Raw genomic sequence first — 23,468 nt, 5'->3', positions numbered from 1 at the left:
GAAAGATCCCCTGGAGAAGGAAATGGCAGCCCACTCCAGTAATCTTGCCTGGGAAATCCCATGGACAGAGGAGCCTGGTGGGCTACAGTCCATAGGGTCGCAAAAGAGTTTAACATGACTTAGCAACTAAACAACAACGAACTACTAGGTACATTAAAATGTGATTTAAAAAGAGAGTAAATATTGCTCTCTGCATTTAGATGCATGTTTTCTGGATTTAGATTATCTTAGTTGATTTTATTTCTGACCATCAAGTTTTATTAGAGAATATACTTATAGTTGGAATTATAATAAGTAGACAGGCTGAGAGGTGGAAATAAAATCATTCTGAATGGATACATCTGGGGCTTCCCAGGTGACTCAGTGGTAGAGAATCCGCCACAAGAGATGCAGGTTCAATCCCTGGGTTGGGAAGATCCCCTGGAAGAGGAAATGGCAACCCACTCCAGTATTCTTGCCTGGATAATCCCAGGGACAGAGGAGCCTGGCAGGCTATAGTCCATGGGGTCTCAAAAGAGCCAGACACAATTGAGTGACTAACATACACACACATGTAATAACCTATAAATGTGTTTGATCTTTACTCATGATAATAGAGTTCTTCTTATGAAATCTTTTGTTAACAAAACCTTTTGCATGTCTGTATACAACCTATCAGCTAAGGATGGCCACAGGAACACACAAACAACTACAGTATCTCAGTGGTATAAATCGTAAGGATTTTTTTAGCTCACAACACTGGGTCAACTAATCTAGGCTGGACTCTGCTGGACAGATCTGCTAATCTCAAGTTTCGCTTGCTTATATGTCTAGGGGTTGGTTTATCTGTGTTGAGCTCAGCTGCGCAGCCCTTTTGATCTCAGATATGTTTGCTCACATATCCAGTGGTTGTTTGATCTAGTCTGAGATATAGTAGGCGGCTCTGGTAACCTCAGATATGCTTGTTCACACAAGTTGTCTGGGAGTTGGCTGATGCAGGCCAGGCTTTGCTGTGGAAGAAACTCTGCTTCACTTTTCTCTCATCCTTCTTTGGGGTCCAGTGGGCTATCCTGAGCTCACCACGTTCATCCAGCAACAGCAGATGCACAAGAGCAAGTGGAAAAATGCAAACCTTTTGAGGAATGCTTTGGAATTGGCTCCCTGTTACTTCCAGCTTATTCTAAAGTCCAAGGCAAATCATACAGTCCTACTCAAATTTGAGTTTGGGAGGATGCTACTGCAACACAGACATATGGAAGGATGAGGAATTTGAAGCAAATAACACAATCTACAATGAAACTTTAGAAATAACTGACTATTGAAATTCCAAAATCAGTATCACTTGGTCATGATTATGCAAACTCGTACTTGGGAATCTCACTCTTAGACCCTCTCAAAATGACCTCCAAAAATGCCAACTCATAAGAGTCAGATACTACTGAAGGTCTTAGTATTTGTGCCTTTGTTCTGCTTTCTGCAATTTAAGTAAATGCATACATTTCTAATATAGGGCTATACGAGTGTGCTGACCTATACAATATGCCTAAAACTGCAGATAGTTATCTAAATGATGTTTTGAAATATCACAACTAATATATTTAATTTGATTTAAAAATTCAAATGGCTTTGTGTTTTCGAAATTGGCTAGAAACATTCTGATTACTATCTGCCTCTAATAAGATGCATGTTTCAATGCTCCCTAAGCCTCTTATGTTAAGGAGTCTCTGAGTAGGATGTTCCTAGTTGGCAAGATTTCAAATAATCAACTAAATGGTAGAAAAATTTCTCAGTGTGTCACAGAAAGAGAAAAAAAAATTTTGACATGTAATTAGATTGTACTCACTTAGTAAATTATATTGGGAGCAAAGGGAAATTGCATTTTGAACAAATATATCAAGAAGCTAGTATTTTACTCTAATTTGTCGTTTGACTATGGGTTTCTATTCAACTGTGACCAGGACATTATTTCACTCAGTGAACTCTAAATATAGGAACAAATGAAAAACAAGAATCAGTTTATGTAAATTTAAAATTTCTTACAAATATTCTTCTGTTATTAAAAAAAACCTATCAGTATTTCATAATCTGAAATGCTCTAAGAAGCCTTGTGATACTCAAATAATACCATGTCTACAGAATGCTGTTCACAGCATTCTCTTAGGTTTCAACCTAAGAGAATCATAAGTTTACTTATAGTCAGATATATGTTTGGATAAGAACAAACAGTTCACTCAGTACAAATCCTTATCTGTTCACAAATCTGTTGATTCATTAAGGCACTGGCCATGGCTCCTTTTGAATAATTCATTTTAACAACTGCTTATTGGGTCCTCATTAGGCATATCACCTATGATTAAGTGTTGTGTTCATCATCCAGACATGGCTTTGGAAGACTCAAGTCCAAAAAGGGAGAGAGACATTTAGAAAAATATTAATGAAAGAACTAACATTTATTGAATGTTTACTTTGTGCCAGGCACTGTGTTATGATAATTACATCATATAATCCTCACCACCCTCCTATGACAAAGGTATTATCGTTATTCCCATTTTACAAATGAGAGAATAGAGGCTGAAAATGGTTAATTAACTGGTGCATGGTTTCACAGCTAGGATAAAAGGCAGAGCTTCAATTTGAACACAATTCTTTTGGACTCAGTATTAATCACCATTGTCCAATAGGTCATAAGTGCTCCTCAAAGAAAAGTGATGTATTAAATAGTAAGGAAAGGGGTCAGAAAGGAGTGGGGTGTAGTAAGCAAGGGAATTCTAGGAAGAGGGATATATGAGCAAAGCTAAAGCTCTACAGAAGATATTCAGACAATGCAAGGAATTCTGGCATTGCTGCTACCTTCAGGGTGTGAAGGGGAGGAAAAAGGCACGGAAAGGAGCCTGGGAATAGAAGTTTGGGGTGAATTTGTCCCAGGTTTTGAATGCTTTTCATAGGAGATTGGACTTTGTTTTTAAAACCAGTGTGCTGGCATAGAAAGTGATTTAGAAAGGGGGTGATGAGTTTTAAATTATGAGATCTCTGCACTTAACTAAGGACTGCTGCCATGTGCTATTGCTCAGAAAGCTGCAAGTTCCCATTACTAAGGCATGCTGGCCCCAGGGTGGATGGAGAAGAGAGTCAGCTTGAAAAGCTCAGGCTTGGGCCAATTTCAGTACTAAATATTAATATATAGTGAAACTATCAAATCAGTGCTGTATTAATCTCCATATGTAGATATTTATAAAAGCTGGGCCATTTGAAAGTTGTTTCTCAAACGGATAAAATTGATAGTAAATATTCATTTTTTGGAATTAGGCTTCCCAGGTGTTGTTGTTCAGTCACTCAGTTGTGTCTAACTTTTGGCAACCCCATGGACTGCAACACACCAGGCTTCCCTGCTCACCAGTTCCCAGAGTTTGCTCAAACTCATGTCCATTGAGTCGGTGTTGCCATCCAACCATCTCATCCTCTGTCGTCCCCTTCTCCTCCTGCCTTCAATCCTGCCCAGCATCAGGGTCTTTTCTAATGAGTCTGCTCTTTGCACCAGGTAGTCAAAGTATTGGAGCCTCAGCTTCAGCATCAGGCCTTCCAACGAATATTCAGGATTGATTTCCTTTAGGATGGACTGGTTTGATTTCCTTGCAGTCCAAGGGCCTCTCAAGAGTCTTCTCCAACACCACAGTTCAAAAGCATCAATCCTTCTGCACTCAGCCTTATTTATGGTCCATCTCTCACATCCACTCATGACTACTATAAAAACCATAGCTTTGACTATACGGACCTCTGTTGGCAAAGTAATGTCTCTGCTTTTTAATATGCTATCAGGTTTGTCATAGCTTTTCTTTCAAGGAGCAGGTGTCTTTTAATTTCATGGCTGCAGTCACCATCTGCAGTGATTTTGGAGCCCAAGAAAATAGACTCTCACTGTTTCCATCATTTCCCCATCTATTTGCCATGAAGTGATGGGACCAAATGCCATGATCTTCATTTTTTGAATGTGAGTTTTAAGCCACCTTTTTCAGTCTCCTCTTTTACCTTCTTCAAAACGCTCTTTAGTTCATCTTTGCTTTTTGCCATAAGGGTGGTGTCATCTCCATATCTGAGGTTATTAATATTCCTCCTAGCAATCTTGATTCTAGCTTGTGCTTCATCCAGCCTGGCATTTTGCATGATGTACTCTGCATATAAACTAAATAAGAAGGGTGACAATATACAGCCTTGATGTACTCATTTCCCAATTTGGAACCAGTCTGTTGTTCCATGTTTGGTTCTAACTGTTGCTTCTTGACCTGCATACAGATTTCACAGGAGACAGGTAAGGTAGAGTGGTATTCCCATCTCTAAGAATTTTCCACAGTTCATTGTGATCCACACAGTAAAAGGCTTTAGAGTTGTCAGTGAGACAGAAGTAGAAGTCCTTCTGGAATTCTCTTGCTTTTTCTGTGATCCAATGGATGTTTGGCTTCCCAGGTGGCTCAGTGGTAAAAACTCTGCCTGCAGTTCAGGAGACTTAGGAGACATAGGTTCGATCCCTGGATCAGGAAGATCCCCCGGAGGAGGAAATGGCAACCCACTCCAGTACTCTTGCCTGGAAAATTCCATGGACACAGGAGCCTGGTAGACTGTAGTCTATGGGGTCGCAAAGAGTCAGACACAACTGAGCACACATACACATACACATGAGTGTATGTGTATGTGTATGTATATACCATCTATATAGAAGTGACTTCCAAGATGAATTGTTTAATGAGATGATGAGATACCACATTAGGACTAAAAATAAACTTTTCTATTCCACCGATCAGAGGATGTGATGGTTGGATGGCATCACTGATTCAATGGACATGAACTTGGGCAAACTCTGGGAGATGATTAGGGATAGGGAAGCCTGGCATGCTGCATTCCACGGGGTCAGGAAGAGTCAGACACAACTTGCAACTGAGCAACAACAATTCCATTGAAGTTCTTATTTTTTTTTTTTGTCTTATATACTTTTATTTTTTTTTTTTATAAATTTATTTATTTTAGTTGAAGTTCTTATTTTAAAAAATAATTTTTAATGGAGTATGGTTGCTTTACAATGTTATGTTAGTTTTTGCTGTACAGCAAAGTGAGTCAGCTATACGTATACACATATCCCCTCTTTTTTAGATTTCCTCCCCATTTTCGTCACCACAGAGCAGAGTAGGGTTCCCTGTGCTATCCAGTAGGTTCTCGTTAGTTATCTATTTTATATGTAGTGTATGCATTTTTTGGGGCTCCAAAATCACTGCTGATGGTGATTGCAGCCATGAAATTAAAAGACGCTTATTCCTTGGAAGGAAGGTTATGACCAACCTAGATAGCATATTTAAAAGCAGAGACATTACTTTGCCAACAAAGGTCCATCTAGTCAAGGCTATGGTTTTTCCAGTGGTCATGTACGGATGTGAGAGTTGGACTATAAAGAAAGCTGAGCGCCAAAGAATTGATGCTTTTGAACTGTGGTGTTGGAGAAGACTCTTGAGAGTCCCTTGGACTGCAAGGAGATCCAACCAGTCCATCCTAAAGGATATCAGTCTTGGGTGTTCATTGGAAGGACTGATGTTGAAGCTGAAACTCCAATACTTTGGCCACCTCATGCGAAGAGTTGACTCACTGGAAAAGACCCTAATGCTGGGAAGGATTGGGGGCAGGAGGAGAAGGGGATGACAGAGGATGAGATGATTGGATGGCATCACCGACTTGATGGACATGGGTTTGGGTAAACTCCAGGAGTTGGTGATGGACAGGGAGGCCTGGTGTGCTGCTATTCATGGGGTCGCAAAGAGTCGGACACGACTGAGCGACTGAACTGAACTGTATATATGTCAATCCCAGTTGAAGTTCTTGTTTGTTTTGTTACTTCCAGAATTCTCATCATGACTCCCTCTTAGTCCTTGCTCAATGTTTTGTATGTACTGATCCCTCTGCCTGAAAAGTATTTTCCCTCTCTTTTGTTGATTCAGTCTTAATGGTCATGCAAAACTTGGGTTGGTCATCATCACCTCCACCAGGAAGCTACCCTAGCATATTTTCCCTAGTCCATTCTTAATTAGATGTTCATGTTGTGGACAACCAAAGCCTCTCTTCTCACTTCCAGCTTCTTTTATAGTCCCTCTTATACTGGGTTACAGTATTCTCTTTACTTTTCCATGTCCCAATGACTGTGAGCTCCAAGAATGAAAAGACAGGTATCCAACTTTTGTATTATTTTCCCATGTAACTACATATGCATTAAAAGTATGTTGAAAGTGACTTCAAATTTTATTACAAAGTGATCATAATCAAAACAGTATGGTACCAGCATAAAAACAGATATATAGACCAATGGAACAGAACAGAGAACCCAGAAATAAACCCATGCCTTTATAGTGAATTGATAATCACCACAAAAGACTAGAATTGAGTTCTTTATACATATATGCTTTAAATATATATATAAGCCTTGTTATATGCAACATGATGAACAAAGAAATTAAAAGGCCTTTCCTACCAACAAAACATGAGGAAACAAGAGATTAGAATTTCATATGCTGTATTGAGTTGATTTACTTTAGTAATATTTTTAAAGTTTTTTGCATTAGCTATCTCTTTAAAAAAACATTATCAACATTGCCTTCTCTCATATTGTATTAGTGCTCTCTTAAAATCCAAGCATTTCTTTTTAAGGCATCCTCAAGGATGAACATGGTTTAATTACAAGGAGAGAAACCAACAGAAATACTTTTGGCACAGAATGTTTGCACTCTGCCAGAGTATAATTTATTCCTGGAGTCACATACTTAAGAGTATATATATTCTCCTGTCAGAGCACATTGTTTACTATATTCCCATAAAGATGAAGGGAAGAAAGGTTAAATAACACACAAACCCCATGATTTTCACATTTTGCAGAAAATTTAAGATGAGCATTCATCCATTCATTTGTTCGACTAACCTTTTGACTACAAATGCCACAATGGTGGGTTGGATTCCCTAGGAAACTAGTTCTGAGATAGACATCATTGTGCAGGCTACTTACTAAGGAGTGCCTTTGAGATAGACACCTATTGAAGGGAGAAGAAAGGAAGTAGGAGTGGGCTGTGGAAGAGGTCAAGTTATGATGTAGCCCAATGACAACCTTGTCTAACCCCACAGGGATCTCTGAAGCTATAGTTCCCCTTCAGAGTTGCCATCCTGAAGGATGCCATCACTAGGCCTGTATACTTCTAAATTAATTAATCATTGTGTCTCAGCTACCTTGGGAAGGTGACCTTGAGCAAGGCAGTTCTATGTAGCTGAGGTGATTCCTGAAGGAGCTGACAACTGAAGGCTGTTTGTCAACAGTCCTCCCAATAGTAAGGGGAATAAATCCTTCACTGAAGGGGGATCTGGGTGGCACGTCATCTTGTCCACCATAACTATGCACTATACCAGGGGCTTGGAAACATGAAAATAGGCACAACTCTTACCCTTGGAAGAGTCAAAGTCTGAAGGATAGATTGTCTTGGAAGCATACAAACAAAAATGTTTTGTTTTGTGGTTATGATATTTAAGACATTGTTACAAGCATTTCATATGTATTATCTCTTTTAATGCCTACCAGGACCCAATGTGGGTGGTACTATTAATATCCTCATTTAACAGAACAGGGAAAAGAATCAGTGGTAAAATGACTTGCCCGAGCTCTAATAATAAGTGGCAATGGACCCAGGATTCAATCTTTTTCAGTTTGACTCAAGTCTGATACGTGGGAAAACAGTAGGGACTGTAGAAACACACAGAGAAAAACAGGATCAACTTTGTTCTCAGAACTCTGTTTCAAAGAGTAGAATCAGGGCCTTCTTGGTGGTCCAGTGACTAAGAATCTGCCTGCCAATGCAGGGGACACAAGTTTGATCCCTGGTCCAGGAAGATCCTACATGCCGCAGAGCAGCTAAGCCCATGTGCCGTAACTACTGAGCCCAAGCTCTAGAGCCTGCAAGCTGCAACTACTGATCCTACGCAGCCTAGAGCCCATGCTCTGCAACAAGAGAAGCCCCCACAATGAGAAGCCCACATACTGCAACTAGAGAGTAGCTTCCAATTGCCACAACTAGAGAAAGTCCGCACACAGCAACCAAGACCCAGCACAGGGAAAAATAAATAAATAAATGAAATTTTATATTTATGTAAAAAGAGTAGAATCATTTCTAAAGTGATACGGAGTTGAGATTAATATATACACACTACTAAATATAAAACAGGTAAACAACAAGAACTTACTGTATAACACAGGGAACTATACTCAGTATCTTTTAATAATCTATAAAGTAAAAGAATCTGAAAAAGTACATATATTATATATTATGAATTATTTATATATACATTTTCTTATATATATTTATATTGAATTGGCCAAAAAGTTCATTCACATTTTTCTGTAACATCTTGTTGGTCAACCCAGTATATATATATATAAAACAGAATCACTCTGCTGTACACTTGAAATTAACACAACATTGTAAATTAATTATACCTCAGTTCAAAAATCGAAAATAGAATGAGATGCAGACGATGTGAGTTCTTCATCTAACAAGGCCACGCTCCTCAGCGTGGGCTTTTCCAGTGTACTTTATGACCTAGTCATTCTAGCTTTTCACCCTTATCTCTTACTCATTGCTTATGGCCTCTCTCATCTCTCACCCCCTCATTCACCCACACTGTCAGGTTGAAAAACTTGAAGTTTCAGTACCCAAGTACAGTCATGCTCTCTTAAACTTATGAGCCTTTGCACACACAGCTCCTTCTTTCAGGAATGATTTTACCAGGATGATCTATGATCATCCAACCAACTCCTATATATTCTTGAAGACTTGGTTCAAGTGCTACTGCCTCTCTGAAGCCTTCCTCAAGTTTCCCAGGTAGAGTAAAACACTTCCTCCTATTCCTGCCCCACTGTAGCTTGTACATAATTTTATAATAGCCCATCATGCTCTTTTATAATTATTCATATGCATTTCTACTTCTTTCACCTTAAAACAAGGATTATGTTTTAATTATCTTCAGATTTCTAGATTCTAAGCCATTTCTGGAACAAAGTAGAACATTAATGGGCTTCCCAGGTAGCACTAGTAGTCAAGAATCCACCTACCAGTGCAGGAGACAGAAGAGACACGGGTTCGACCCCTGGGTTGGGAAGATCCCCAGGAGAAGGGCACGGCAACCCACTCCAGTATTCTTGCCTGGAGAATCCCATGGACAGGGGACCCTGGTGGGATACAGTCCACAGGGTCGCAGAGAGTCAGACACAACTAAAGCACTCTAACAGAGCACAGCACAGAACATTAATATATTTTTGGAATGAATGGACAAATAAGTCTTTCTGGACTCATACCTCCACTTTATCCCCCACACCCGATCGGCCACCAGGTCTTGTGGCATCTGCCTCTTTTTTTTTTTTAATTTATTTATTTTAGTTGGAGGCTAATTACTTTACAATATTGTAGTGGTTTTTGCCATACATTGACATGAATCAGCCATGGGTTTACATGTGTTCCCTATCCTGAACTCCCCTCCCACCTCCCTCCCTCTTAAAAAAAATTCTGAATCTCTAATATTCCCTTCATTTCCACAGGTAGTGCCTAGTTCAGTGCTTCATCATTTCAGACCTAGACTATGTCAGCAGCATCTTAAGTAGTTTTCTTGCCTTTAATCATGCTCCCTCCTCTCTCTGCTCAGGCTATCTTCTGCATGACTAGCAGAGTGATTTGTCTAAAACATAAATGGGATTACACCAATCTCTTAGCTAAATCCTTTCCATGGATCCCAATGACACATAAGATAAATTTTATATTTTACGTTGCTTATATGGTCTGCTAGTTATTTGTCCCCTGCTGGTCTCTGAAGCCTCATCTCTCATTATTCCCCTATATTCAGAGCCAGAATGATAACAAGTGGTACTCCTTGGATGGCTACTAATTTGGCACCCCATCAAGTTGATATTCTTTAAATACACACTTCCTCAGCCTTATTTTAAAGTGAGGATGGAAAGATATGAATTTTCTAATAATAAAATTTTTATGCTTCTTTACATTTAAGCTAAAGGATTTATGACATTAATTTATTCCATACAATTTCCAAATTCTGACAACCTCTTGGGAGGCGTAGTGAACCATTTAACATGTAGCTACTAGATGAAATTTATTATTCCAAATAAATAGTCCTATTCTTTGCTGCTGAATTTAGGTGACTGTCCTCTGACTGGTCTTGGGTTTAGTTGTGCCATCTGCCTGTAGTTGGAACCTGCAACTTGCATTGTTGCAAAAACTGTTCAACCATGACAAGTCAGCACCACCAGGAATATTTTTATTTCTACTTGAGGTACTGAATATTTCAGTCAAAGGGGATCTGATTTCCATTTTGCCAGTTATGTAAAGAACTGTAGATAGAAGCATGAATGAACTGGTGTCATTTTTTTTTTTAAAGGAATTTGATTATCAAATTAATTTAGCCTGTCTAACCTACCCTACAACTTGATCATGCTTCTCTCCCATGTGAGATTATGTGGGATGTGGGTACAGTCATCTTGTATCAGCCCCATTTCAGATATCCATGTCCTTTTTCATCAAACCTACTTACAATAAATATACCTTAAGAAAAATGAGTGTGTTGTTTGCACTCATATTTTATAAACATATTTTTGCCCTAAGACAAAAGACAAATGTAAACCAGCAGTAAGAATACTGTGTGATAAGTGATCTACTAAAGCAAATAACAATATATATAACAGACAATGGAAACTTAAGTCTTCTGGGGAATTTGGGAAGGTTTCATAGAGATGGTGGTCCTCAGATTGAGAATAAAAAGATGAATAGGAGTTTTCTAGGCAGTCATGGGTCCTTGATCATATATGGTATGCTTAAGCAAGCTGGTGAGAGGCAGAATCAGATTTAGGAGGAGGGCAGACAGGCAACTGCACAGGGTGTCAGTCTATTCTGGGTGCTAAAACACTAATGCATATATATGGAATTTGAAAGATGGTAACGATAACCCTATATGAGAGACAGAATAAGATACGCAGATGCATAGAACAGTCTTATGGACTCTGAGGGAGAAGGTGAGGGTGGGACGTTCTGAGAGAATAGCATTGAAACATGTATATTATCATATGTGAAACAGAACGCCATTCCAGGTTTGATGCATGAGACAAATGCTCAGGGCTGGGGCAATGGGATGACCCAGAGAGGATGGGATGGGGAGGGAGGTGGGAGGGGGGTTCAGGATGGGGAACACATGTAAACTCATGGCTGATTCATGTCAATGTACGGCAAAAACCACTACAATATTGTATAGGATTAGCCCCCAACTAAAATAAATTAATTAATTTAAAAAATTGAAGAAAAATAAGTAAAAATTTGTCCGTTTCTTCTAAGTTGTCCATTTTATCGGCATATATTTGCTGATAGTAGTCCCTTATGATCCTTTATATTTCTGTGTTGTCTGTTGTGATTTATCCATTTCTAATTTTGTTGATTTGATTCTTCTCCCTTTGTTTCTTGATGAGTCTGGCTAATGGTTTGTCTATTTTATTTATCTTCTCAAAGAAGCAGCTTTCAGCTTTGTGATTTTTGCTATGGTCTCTTTTGTTTCTTTTGCATTTATTTCTGCCCTAATTTTTAAGATTTCTTTCCTTCTACTAACCCTGAAGTTCTTCATTTCTTCCTTTTCTAGTTGCTTTAGGTGTAGAGTTAGGTTATTTATTTGACTCTTTTCTTGTTTCTTGAGGTAAGCCTGTATTGCTATGAACCTTCCCCTTAGCACTGCTTTTACAGTATCCCATAGGTTTGGGGTTGTTGTGTTTTCATTTTCATTCATTTCTATGCATATTTTGATTTCTTTTTTGATTTCTTCTCTGATTTGTTGGTTATTCAGCAGCGTGTTGTTCAGCCTCCATATGTTGGAATTTTTAATAGTTTTTCTCCTGTAATTGACATCTAATCTTACTTCATTGTGGTCAGAAAAGATGCTTGGAATGATTTCAATTGTTTTGAATTTACCAAGGCCAGATTTATGGCCAAGGATGTGATCTATCCTGGAGAACGTTCCATGTGCACTTGAGAAAAAGGTGAAATTCATTGTTTTGGCGTGAAATGTCCTGTAGGTATCAATATGTCTAACCGGTCCATTGTATCACTTAAAGTTTGTGTTTCCTTGCTAATCTTCTGTTTAGTTGATCTATCCATAGGTGTGAATGGGGTATTAAAGTCTCCCACTATTATTGTGTTACTGTTAATTTCCCCTTTCATACTTGTTAGCATTTGCCTTACATATTGCGGTGCTCCTATGTTGTGTGCCTATATATTTATAATTGTTATATCTTCTTCTTGGATTGATCCTTTCATCATTATGTAGTATCCTTCTTTGTCTCTTTTCACAGCCTTTATTTCAAAGTCTATTTTATCTGATATGAGTATTGCTACTCCTGCTTTCTTTTGGTCTCCATTTGTATGAAATATCTTTTTCCAGCCCTTCACTTTCAGTCTGTATGTGTCCCTTGTTTTGAGGTGGGTCTCTTGTAGACAACATATATAGGGGTCTTATTTTTGCATCCATTCAGCCAGCCTTTGTCTTTTGGCTTGGGCATTCAACACATTTACATTTAAGGTAATTATTGATAAGTGTGATCCCATTGCCATTTACTTTGTTGTTTTGGGTTCAAGTTTATAAACCTTTTCTGTGTTTCCTGTCTAGAGAAGATCCTTTAGCATTTGTTGAAGAGCTGGTTTAGTGGTGCTGAATTCTTTCAGCTTTTGCTTGTCTGTATAGCTTTTGATTCCTCCTTCATATTTGAATGAGATCCTTGCTGGGTCCAGTAATCTGGATTGTAGGTTTTTCTCTTTCATCACTTTAAGTATGTCCTGCCATTCCCTTTGGCCTGAAGAGTTTCTATTGAAAGATCAGCTGTTATCCTTATGGAAATTCCCTTGTGTGTTATTTGTTGTTTTTCCTTTACTGCTTTTAATATTTGTTCTTTGTGTTTGATTTTGTTAATTTGATTAATATGTGTTTTGGGGTGTTTTGCCTTGGGTTTATCCTGTTTGGGACTGTCTGGGCTTCTTGGACTTGGGTGACTATTTCCTTCCCCATTTTAGGGAAGTTTTCAACTATTATCTCCTTAAGTATTTTCTCATGGCCTTTCTTTTTATTGTCTTCTTCTGGGACTCCTATGATTCAAATGTTGGGGCATTTAACATTGTCCCAGAGATCTCTGAGGTTGTCCTCATTTCTTTTAATTCTTTTTTTCTATTTTCCTCTCTGCTTCATTTATTTCTACCATTCTATCTTCTACTTCACTTATCCTATCTTCTGCCTCCATTATTCTACTGTTGGTTCCCTCCAGAGTGCTTTTGATCTCATTTTTTGCATTATTCATTATTGATTGACTCTTTTTCATTTCTTCATTTTCCTTGTTAAACATTTCTTGCATCTTCTCAATCCTTGTCTCCTTGTCTCCAGGCTATTTATCTGTAACTCCATTTTGTTTTCAAGATTTTGGGATCATTTTTACTATCATTATTCTGAATTCTTTTTCTGGTAGACTCCCTATCTCCTCTTCTTTTGTTTGTTTTGGTGGGCATTTATCCTGTTCCTTTACCTGCTGAGTATTTCTCTACCTTTTCATCTTGTCTAGATTGCTGTGTTTGGGGTGGCCTTTTTGTATGCTGGAAGTTTGTGGTTCCTCTTTATTGTGGAGGTTTCTCCCTGTGGGTGGGGTTGGACAAGTGGCTTGTCAAAGTTTCCTGGTTAGGGAAGCATCTATTGGTGTTCTGGTGGGCAGAGCTGGATCTCTTCTCTCTGGAGTTCAATGAAGTGTCCATTAGTGAGTTTTGAGGTGTCTTTGGATTTGATGTGATTTTTGGCCACCTGTATTTTAATGCTCAGGGTTAAGTTCCTGTGTTTTGGAGAGTTAGCTTTGTATATCTTGCTCTGAAACTTGTTGGCTCTTGGGTGGAGCTTGGTTTCAGTGTAGGTATGGAGGCTTTTGGATGAGCTCTTGTCAGTTAACGTTCCCTGGAGTCAGGAGTTTTCTGATGTTCTCAAGTTTTGGATTTAAGCCTCCTGCCTCTGGCTTTCAGTCTTATTCTTACAGTAGCCTCTAGACTTCTCCATCCATACAGCACCGATGATAAAACATCTAGGTTAATGGTGAAAAGATTCTCCACAGTGAGGTACACCCAGAGAGGTTTACAGAGTTACATGGAGAAGAAAAGAGGGAAGAAGTAGAGGTGACCAGGAGGAGAAGAGGGGAAGTTAAAAAGAGAGAGACAGATCTAGCCAGTAATCAGTTCCCTAAGTGTTCTCCACAGCCCAGAACACCCAAAGAGATTCATAGAGTTGGGTAGAGAAGAGAATAGGGAGGGAGGAGATAGAGGTGACCTGGGGGAGAAAAAGGAGAGTCAAAAGGAGAGAGAGCAATCAAGCCAGTAATCACACTCCTAAGTAAAAATGGATACAGAAGATTGGATTCTTAAAGGTACAGAATTGATAGCAAATACCAAAAAGCAAAGATTAAAAATCTAGAGTAGATGTTAGACTCTCAAAAATACAATATTAAAAAAACAAAACAAAATCACAAAAATTATAAAATATGTATATATGAAATTTGCTTTAAAAATACGGTCTTTTTTTTGCAATGTAATAGTAGGGTATAAAAATGAAAATTAAAGGAGTAATAAAGAACTTAAAAAAATAAAAATTAAGAAATGATAATAGTAAAATATACCTAGGAATTTCTCTGGAGCTGTTGAGGACAGTGTGGGGTCACTTCAGTGTCAGATAGTTCCTTATTCCACCTTATACTTCTTCTCGAGGTCTATAGGCCCCTTCCAATGTAGTTAATGCCAACTACAGGGTTTTAATCTGTTGCACCTGTCGCTCCCAAAGTGGTTCCCTCTTCTTTGTTTATTTTGGCTTCCTCTGTTTGCAAGTCTCTTCAGAGTCTAATTTCCACCCTGACACAAGGGGGCAAATGTGGTCACTTATTTAGGCTCACTTATTCATTTGTGCTGTGGGGAGGGAGGAACGCGCCATGTGTGGGGAGAGCTCATAGTGTATGGACCACACTGGGTTTGCCCCAGTTCACGGCGTGTGTGCTTTCCTGGTCTACACTGCTCAGGCTCCAGGTTGCTCTGCAGGGGAACTGTCTAAAGTGGGCCTTGGGTTGCGTGCACTTTCCAGGTCTAAGCCACTCAGGTTCAGGTTCTCAGGTACTCCACAAAAGCACAGACTCAGGGCCTGCATTTTGTGCCCTTCCCAGGTCTGCACAGCTCAGGTGACCAGGTGCTTGGTGAGCACACTCTTCCAGGTGGGCTGTGTGTGTTATCACCTCTTCGGTCCCAACCCCTTGGTTTTCCTGGGTGCGCAGCAAGAGCGCCATCTCAGGTGTGCCATGTGTCTCCTCTGGGGAGCTGATCTCTGACTGCGACCCTCCTGGCAGATGTCAACCATCCAGGATCCCAGGAAGACTGGGTTAGCAACTGGGAGCCTGCTCACAGTTTGGTGGTGGATGCCATCTCTGGGGCCAAGATTGCCCCTCACCTTCCAGCTCTGGCTGTCGCCCACCTGCCTCTCTGCCTCTGGCGGCGGGGGGGTGGGGCGTGGAGGGGCCAGTCTGCAGCCAGATAGCTCTCCTTTGGTGTTCGCTCAATCCTTTGTTCTGTGAGTGGGCCAGGCTGTGCCTTAGAGCTTTTTGCAGGAGAATTCTCTCTTTCTCTCTCTCTCTCCTTTTTTTCTCCTTCTCTGGCTATCCCACAGTTTGGGTTGCTGTCTCACATTAGCTCCCTCAGCTTGTCCTCAGGGAATTCAGGCCCAGTCCTTACCCTAAGCATGCAGCCCGCACTTCCCTGTTCAACCCCCACTCGCTGCTGGCAGACACGAGCATCTGGGCTACTTCTTCTCTGGGAGGTGCGGTTAGGTGCCTAATCTGTGGGTTTTTTGTTTTTTGTTTTTTTTTCTCCTGGTTATGTTACCCTCTGGGATTCTAAAACTCCCCCGCAGACCCGCCAGTGAGAGGGTTTCCTGGTGTTTGGAAACTTCTCCTTCATGACTCCCTCTCCAGGATGGGTCTCCATCCCTAACTCTTTTGTCTCTCTTTTTATCTTTTATATTTTGTCCTACCTCCTTTCAAGGAGAATGGGCTGCCTTTCTGGGTGCCTGGTGTCCTCTGCCAGTGTTCAGAAGTTGTTTTGTGGAATTTGCTCAGAGTTCAAATGATGAATTTGTGGGGGCGAAAATGGTCTCTGGGTCCTATTCCTCTGCCATCTTAGGACTGCCCTGAATGTTGAATTTTACCAACTTTTTCACTCTCTTCATTCACCTTCATCAAGAGGCTCTTTAATTCCTCTTTTCTTTCTGCCATAAGGGTGGTGTCATCTGCATATCTGAGGTTATTGATATTTCTCCCAGCAGTCTTGATTCCAGCTTGTGCTTCATCCAGCCTGGCTTTTCACATGATGTATTCTGCATATAAGCTAGATAAGCAGGGTGACAATATACAGCCTTAATGTACTCCTTTACCAATTTGAAACCAGTCTGTTTTTCCACGCCCAGTTCTATCTCTTGCTTCTGGACCTGCATACAGGTTTCACAGGAGGCAAGTAAGGTGGTCTGGTGTTCCCATCTCTTTAAGAATTTTCCAGTTTGTTGTGATCCACACAGTCAAAGGCTTTACCATAGTCAATGAAGCAGAAGTAAGATATAGATCAATTTAAAAAGGGAATGAAGGGGGAGGTGGGTGGGGGGTCCAGGAGGGGGAACACATGTAGACCCATGGCTGGTTCATGTCAATGTATGGCAAAAACTATTACAATATTGTAAAGTGGTTAACCCCCAACTAAAATAAATAAATTAAAAAAAAAAGGAGCCATTCAACACAAAAAAATAAATAAATAAATAAAAAGGGAATGAAGTAGAATCATATTAAATTCTCAAATAAAAGCAGAGAAGGCAGAAAAAGTGGAAGAAAATTTAGAATAAATGAAACAAATAGAAAACAGTTACAAATATATTAATAGTAAACATTAATCCAACTATATCAACAATCACTTTAAATGTGAATGATCTATATATACAAGTTAAAAGACACAGATAGTCAAAGTGATATGAAACAATATACAATCACATTTTGTCTACAAGACATTCATTTTAAAGATAAAGATTCAGGTAGGCTAAAAGTAAAGATATGGAAAAAAATTTTGTTTTTGTTTTTGTTTTTGACTCTAGGACAAGGAAATCATTAGGGATACAGAGAGGCATAACATAGTGAAAAATAAGTCAATTCTCCAAGAAGGTATAGAAATGTTAAATGCATATGCAACTAAAAACAAAGTATCAGAATATGTGAAGCAAAATCTGATAGAGATGAAATGAGAAATAGGCAAATCTACTATTATATTTGGAGACTTCATTACCACTCTGGAAATAATTGATAGATCAAATAATTGATAGTAGAAAAACAGGTGACTTGAAGAACACTATCAATCAACTTGATCTACTTGACATCTATAAAATACTCCATCCAACAACAACAGAATACATATTACTCTCAAGTGACATAAAACATTTATCAAGATAGAACAAATTCAGAACCATTAAACATACCTAAAAGAATAGAAATTATACTGTTTGTTCACAAACCACAATGGAATTAAACTGAAAATCAGTAACAAGAAGGTAGTTAGAGTATCTCTGAAATACTTAGAAATGAAATAACATACTACTAAATAATTCATAAGTTAAAGAAAAAAGCCCAGATGATTTAAAATATATATTTTAACCTAAATAAAAATGGAAGTACAACTTAACAAAACTATAAAGAAAGCAGAGAGAAAAATAGAGTAAAAAAATCAATGAAATTGAAAATAGGAAAACAATAGAGAACATCAAGGAAACACAAAATTGGTTTTTTGGAAAGATCAATAAAATTAATAAACTTCTAGTTGGGCTAGCCAAGAGAGAAGAAGACAGAATTACAAATATCAGAAATGAAATAGGAAGCACCACTTCTGATTCCATGGACATTAAAAGGAAAATAATGAAACACATGCACATGTATTCTACACCTGGCAAAGCTCTCCTTCAGAAATGAAGAAGCAATATAGACTTTCTCAGACCAAAAAAGGTGAGGGAGCTCATCACCACTAGAACTGCCTTACAAGAAATAGTAAAGGCAGTTCTTCAAGTTGAAATGATATAATCATATACACAGAAAACTGTAAAACCTCAGCAACAACAACAACAAAACTGTTAGAAATAATGAACAAATTCAATAAAGTTGTTCCAGGATGACAAGCTTGGGTGGCTGTCTTCCACAGTTGGTTTGATATGGACAGACTCTGGCCCAAGAGGGAGAAGGCTAACTTAGTGCCAGGAGTCAAGGTGATGATCCTGAGAGAGGACTAAAAACTCCCACCACAGAAGAAACTGGTCCCCAGGCCCATCCTACCCCAGCTGTTAGCCTTGGGAGACTTTGGGGTACAATAGTCAGATGTGGCAAACTCTTGACTTCCACCAGTAAAAGAGATACATTTACACGGAGGTGAGGGCTTTGATCTGAGGGGAGCACTCAGGTCAACCAAGGAAGGACTCCCAGACCCTGCCAGGCATGAAAGTGAGGACCCTTACGGAGGACTGAATTATCTGCCCATCCCAAACAGACGGTTCCCACAGAAACGTATCCAAGACCCTAAGCAGGAATGTCAGAAACAGGTGCCACCACGCTACCCATTTCATTTCTGCAGTGGGCATCTCAGGAGAGAAGGGCCTTCTGAAGGCAGGGGACGCAGGCCTAGGGGAAGATGAGGGTGACCCTAACCCAGAACTCACAGGGAGACATGCAGGGCCCCCTGATCCTGCAATCAGCTCTGATGGACCCCCACACAAGCCTGTCAGGTGGAGGCTCCCTTTTACTCCCTTCTTGGGGAGGGAAGGCTCCTTATCTGAAGGGTGAGACATCAGGTGGACTCAGGCATGGCACTCACAGAGTGCGGGGGTCAAGGTGAAACCTGCGGGGTTTTCCCAGCAAGGTGCCTCTGAGGGGCAGCAGAGGAAGGAGTCCAGGCCCCGCCAGAGGTTGGTTGGAGATCAAAGTGAGTATTCAGAGCGAGGAGAGCAGGCCCACTCAGCCCCTGGCTCTGGCATGCTCTGCCCCTGCCTTTGTCCCTGGGAGACCCCAGGCAAGGGTTCTGGATGTGTCTCAACTTCCACCCCAGGGAACACCCCAGAGGCACAGCGGCATCATCGGTGGGGAACTCAGGGTGGGACACGTGGAGGTGAGGATGCAGAGGAAGGCTCCCACCCAGCCCTGTGAGGCTGAGGGGGAATCCCTGGGGGCCCAGGGGCCCATGACGCCTGCCCTTCCTGCTGTCAGCCCTGAGGCGACCTGAGAGGAGCTAGGGGGCGCTGCACCCCTCTTTGTCTTCTGACTTCTGTGTCTGGCACCTCAGGGCGATGGTGGTTGCAGGATGAGGGAACGGTGGGCTCCAGGTGGGCTGAGAGGTCGAGGAGACCCACAGGGACCTGCTCTTCTCTACCGTCAGAGGCCCAGGGAGGCGCCTCCATCCTCCATAACCCCCTCTCCCTGGCAGCTCAGACATGGTGGCCTTCGCCCCACAGAAGCCCTCTCTAGTCTGAGGAAAGGAGTGTTTCTACCCGACAGGAACCCCGACACAGACAGAGCTGTGCAGACACCCCCCCCCCCGCCGCTGGCCCCAGAGACCCCACAGGCCTGTCTGGCAGATTCTTGGCCTCTGCCCTTCTCAGTATTCCCTGTGAGGTGGCCGCCGTGGTCTGAGGGGTTCACCCTCGGGTTGGCAGAGGGAGAAGCCCCAGCCCTAGCAGGAGTGGAAACTAGGACTCTGAAGGTAGGAGAGGGAGGCCCTTCAGCTGTGGAGAGGTGGATCTCCGGCCTTGTCCCACTCCTGCCATCAGCCCCAGTAGACGCCCAAGTAGGGTTGATCCTGCGCTGCCCGCCCCCCCCCCCCCGGCCCGGACACCCCAGCCCGGCTCCCTTGTCTGGTCTCTGGGAGGCAGAGCCTGGGCCTCAAGTGTGCAGCTGCAGGTCAGCTGAAGGGGAAGAATGCACCCCTCATCTGCCAGTTTTGCGAGGCTCAGTGCAGCAGAGGGATGAGTCTCAGGCTCTGCCAGGGGTTTACTGGAGGATGGAGCACAGAGTGGACCCACTACTGAAGAACAGATGGGGCCCATGCCTCCCTGCCCCTGCTCTCAACCATCAGGGACCCAGAGTGTATGGCTGAGTGTAGTGCCCCTTCACTTTCTCCTCTGCTATCTCGACGAAGTGAGACCTTAGTTTCAGGAGGGTTACCTCAGGTAAGCAGAGGGAGGAGTTACAAGCCTCAACATAAGGACTCCTGTGAACCCCCTATTCCAGGAGAATTGGCTCCCCAAAGTTCATCCAGCCCTTACGTCACCCCAGGGAGGCCCTGGGCAGGTGTGGCCAAACGTGGTGCCCCCCTCACTTCCTCCTCTTAGTCTGAGGAAAGCGAACTCTTGTTCTGAGAGTTTTGTCTCAGAGCAGCAGAGGGGTGGGTGCAGGCCTGCCTGGACAGGAGAAAGATGAGGCCTCTCAGTGGGCATTGATCGGGCCATCCACCTTGGAACAGTGAGGACATCGCAAAGTATGGCCTTCCCCCTCCTGTTGGAGCTGAGTTGGGGGCAGGATTGTGATTGCAGCTGCAGCCTGAGGTGCCCCTTAGCTCCTCTTATAGGGATTCACATCATCCTGGGGGTGAGGGCCGTGGTCTGAGATGTGTGTCCTCAGGTCGGCTGAGCAGAAGAATCCCAGACAGGGCCAGGAGTCAGTCAAGGTGATGTCCCTGAATGTCTGCCACGCCAGAACAGAGGGGACACCACAGTGCCCAACCTTGCACACCCTGCTGTATTACCTGGAATCTGCAGGCTAAGCTGGCTGGTTATACCCTGAGGAGCTTTCTCAGGATTCTTAGGGCACAGATCAGTCAGGAAGACAGGAGACCACCCCCCCTCCGAGAGTGCTATCTAAGGGAAGATCTGTTAAGACAGCCTTGGTCAGAGCTGACAGGGTTGAGTTTCTCACACTCTTCCTCTCTTCCTCAGATCAATTAGCTCTAATCACCACCTCCTGCCTACGCCTCTGCTTGCCACCCTCAACAGCATCACCATGCCTCACGGTCAGAAGAGTCAGAGCCACAAGCTTGAAGTAGGCCTGCAGGCTGAAAAAGAGGCTCAGGCCCTGGTGGGTTCACAGGTTCCTGTAGCTGAGGAGAAGAAGGCCACCGCCTCCTTGCTCTCTTCTTCGATCCAAGGCACCCCAGAGGTTGTGTCTACTGCCGGGGACCAGAGTGTTCCCCAGAGTTCTCAGGGGGCCTGCTCCTCCTCCACTACCATTGAAGCCATTCTACTGAGAAAATCAAATGAGAGCAGCAGCCAAGAAGAGGGTCCAAGCAGCTTCCAGGCTCCCACATTCTTGCTTGGTGATGTGCTAAACAAGAAGGTGGTTGAATTGGTAAAGTTGATGAGTGTCAAATATGTTACAAAGGAGCCCATCACAGAGGCAGAAATACTGGAGAATATCATCAAAGAGCATGAGGATCACTTCCCTGAGGTCTTCAGCAAAGCCTGTGAATGCATGGAGATTGTCTTCGGCATTGAAGCAAAGGAAGTAGACCCAACCAGCCACTCCTATGTGCTCCAGAAGGCACTAAGTCTCACCTACGACGGGATGCAGAATAATGGCCAGAGCATGCCCAAGACCGGCCTCCTGATATATATCCTGGGTGTGATCTTCATGGAGGGCAACCGTGCTACTGAGGAGAGAATCTGGAAAGTGCTAAATACGATTGGGGTGTGGGATGGGCAGGAGGATTTCATCTATGGGGAGCCCAGGAAGCTCATCACCAAAGATTTGGTGGAGGAAAAGTATCTGGAGTACCAGCAGGTGCCCAACAGTGATCCTCCATGCTATGAATTCCTGTGGGGTCCAAGGGCCCATGCTGAAACCAGCAAGATGAAAATCCTGAAGTTTTTTTGCAAGATCAATGGGGCTGACCCCACTTCCTTCCCATCCTGGTATGAGGAAGCTTTGAGAGATGAGGAAGAGGAAGCCCAGATGAGAGCTGCTGCTGGGGATGCTACTTCTGCCATGGCCAGCGTCTAGGTTCATGAATGATGTTGGTCACATACTTATTGCTGTTTGTCAGATTTTAGAATAAGTATTTTGCTGTTCTGTTAAGCTTGGCATTGAAATAGGAGTTTCCTTAGAAACCTGCAAGAGCCCAGCAATAAAATAGATGGGATCAAGAAACAGAAGAAAAAAATGTAAAAGATGGTTATCCTAAGAATCCTATATCTCTTTTTGTTTGCTGTTTTGTTAAGTTAAATATATACACTTAGATTTGCTTGGCTAATTAAACAATGTATGAGAAGTTAAATTCTAATAAATGAGAGTCCTGGCTCACTGGCTTATTTATGCTTATAGGTGGGTCTTAGAGGTGAGAGAAAAGCCTAGAATGGAAAATTGCCCCTGGCAGTTTCTCTGGGATCATGGAGAAACAGAGCCCACTCTTCACCTGGAGCAGGTGTGGAAGATGTCCTGCCCTCTGTCCGCACACCACTAAAAACAGTGTACAAACTTGGTGTTCTGTACACATCGCCTGAAAGGATTTCCTGAGAAAAGGCCGATATTTGTTTGAAGCAGTGCCCAGAGGCTGGCGCTTTTTCCCTGCTGGGAGAAACAGAGCCCATGGCACTGAAAGGACATTTAATTATTAATAAGTTATCATCAGTATAATTTGGCCAACCCTAAGCAAGGGCTAGATCTTTGGTAGGGGTGAAACAAATGAAAATAGTCATTTGGATGGAAGAGTAGTTGGGAGGGAGGAAAGGGTTAGTCCTTGACTCAAATTCTGAGAATTTTGAGTTGCATTCAGCTGGGGAAGACCTCCCAGTATCCAAATTAAAGATTATGCCTACTAGCAAGGAAAATTTACTGAGTTTTGTTTACAAAGCAACGTTTGAGGCTCACTTGTTTTATGTCGTAGAGTGCTGTATATTCTCTGAGATGCCATGGAGTACACACACACACACACACACACACAATCCCAGGAGAATGATAGAGTCTAGGGTCAAAATCATATTAGAATTACTGTTATTATTAAATGTCCATTAAATGCCAGGCCATGTACTTGACAGTCCCACAAGTCAGGGCTTGTTAAACCCACTTCACAAATGCAGAACCTAAGGCTCATATTGGCCACTTGGCCATGGACCCAGTATCCAGTAAATGACAAAGCTGGAACTGGATCCCTGGTCTGAATTCACTGAGATCCAGGCTGTCCTCACTCCTCCTAGCCTGAGGCAGACATTTTGTCTCTTAGTTCATTTCTCTTCCCACTACTGCATCATGGCAACAGAAAGAAGGGCCCTGTGGCCAAGTTACTAACAGCAGGACTAAAGAAGAAAGG

The 23,468-nt window shown here is 42.0% G+C and overlaps 1 protein-coding gene across 1 annotated transcript in view; it reads left to right on the top strand.

Annotated features, from left to right (window-relative positions):
• Positions 1-22,462, top strand: part of LOC145535854 (putative MAGE domain-containing protein MAGEA13P) — a 73,096-nt gene extending 50,634 nt beyond the window's left edge. The window contains exon 2 of the mRNA XM_081564197.1: positions 21,103-22,462. Within this exon, the coding sequence (XP_081420323.1) occupies positions 21,167-22,162 (996 nt within the window). The 5' untranslated portion in view covers positions 21,103-21,166 and the 3' untranslated portion in view covers positions 22,163-22,462. The remainder of the gene's footprint in view (positions 1-21,102) is intronic.
• Positions 22,463-23,468: the final 1,006 nt, after the last annotated feature.

Source organism: Giraffa tippelskirchi, chromosome X (genome assembly GCF_054371585.1).
Source record: "Giraffa tippelskirchi isolate mGirTip1 chromosome X, T2T-mGirTip1v1.2.pri, whole genome shotgun sequence".
Taxonomy (NCBI): Eukaryota; Metazoa; Chordata; class Mammalia; order Artiodactyla; family Giraffidae; genus Giraffa; species Giraffa tippelskirchi.
The sequence above is the reverse complement of the archived record's forward strand: the minus strand, read 5'-3'. Positions and strand labels throughout refer to the sequence as shown.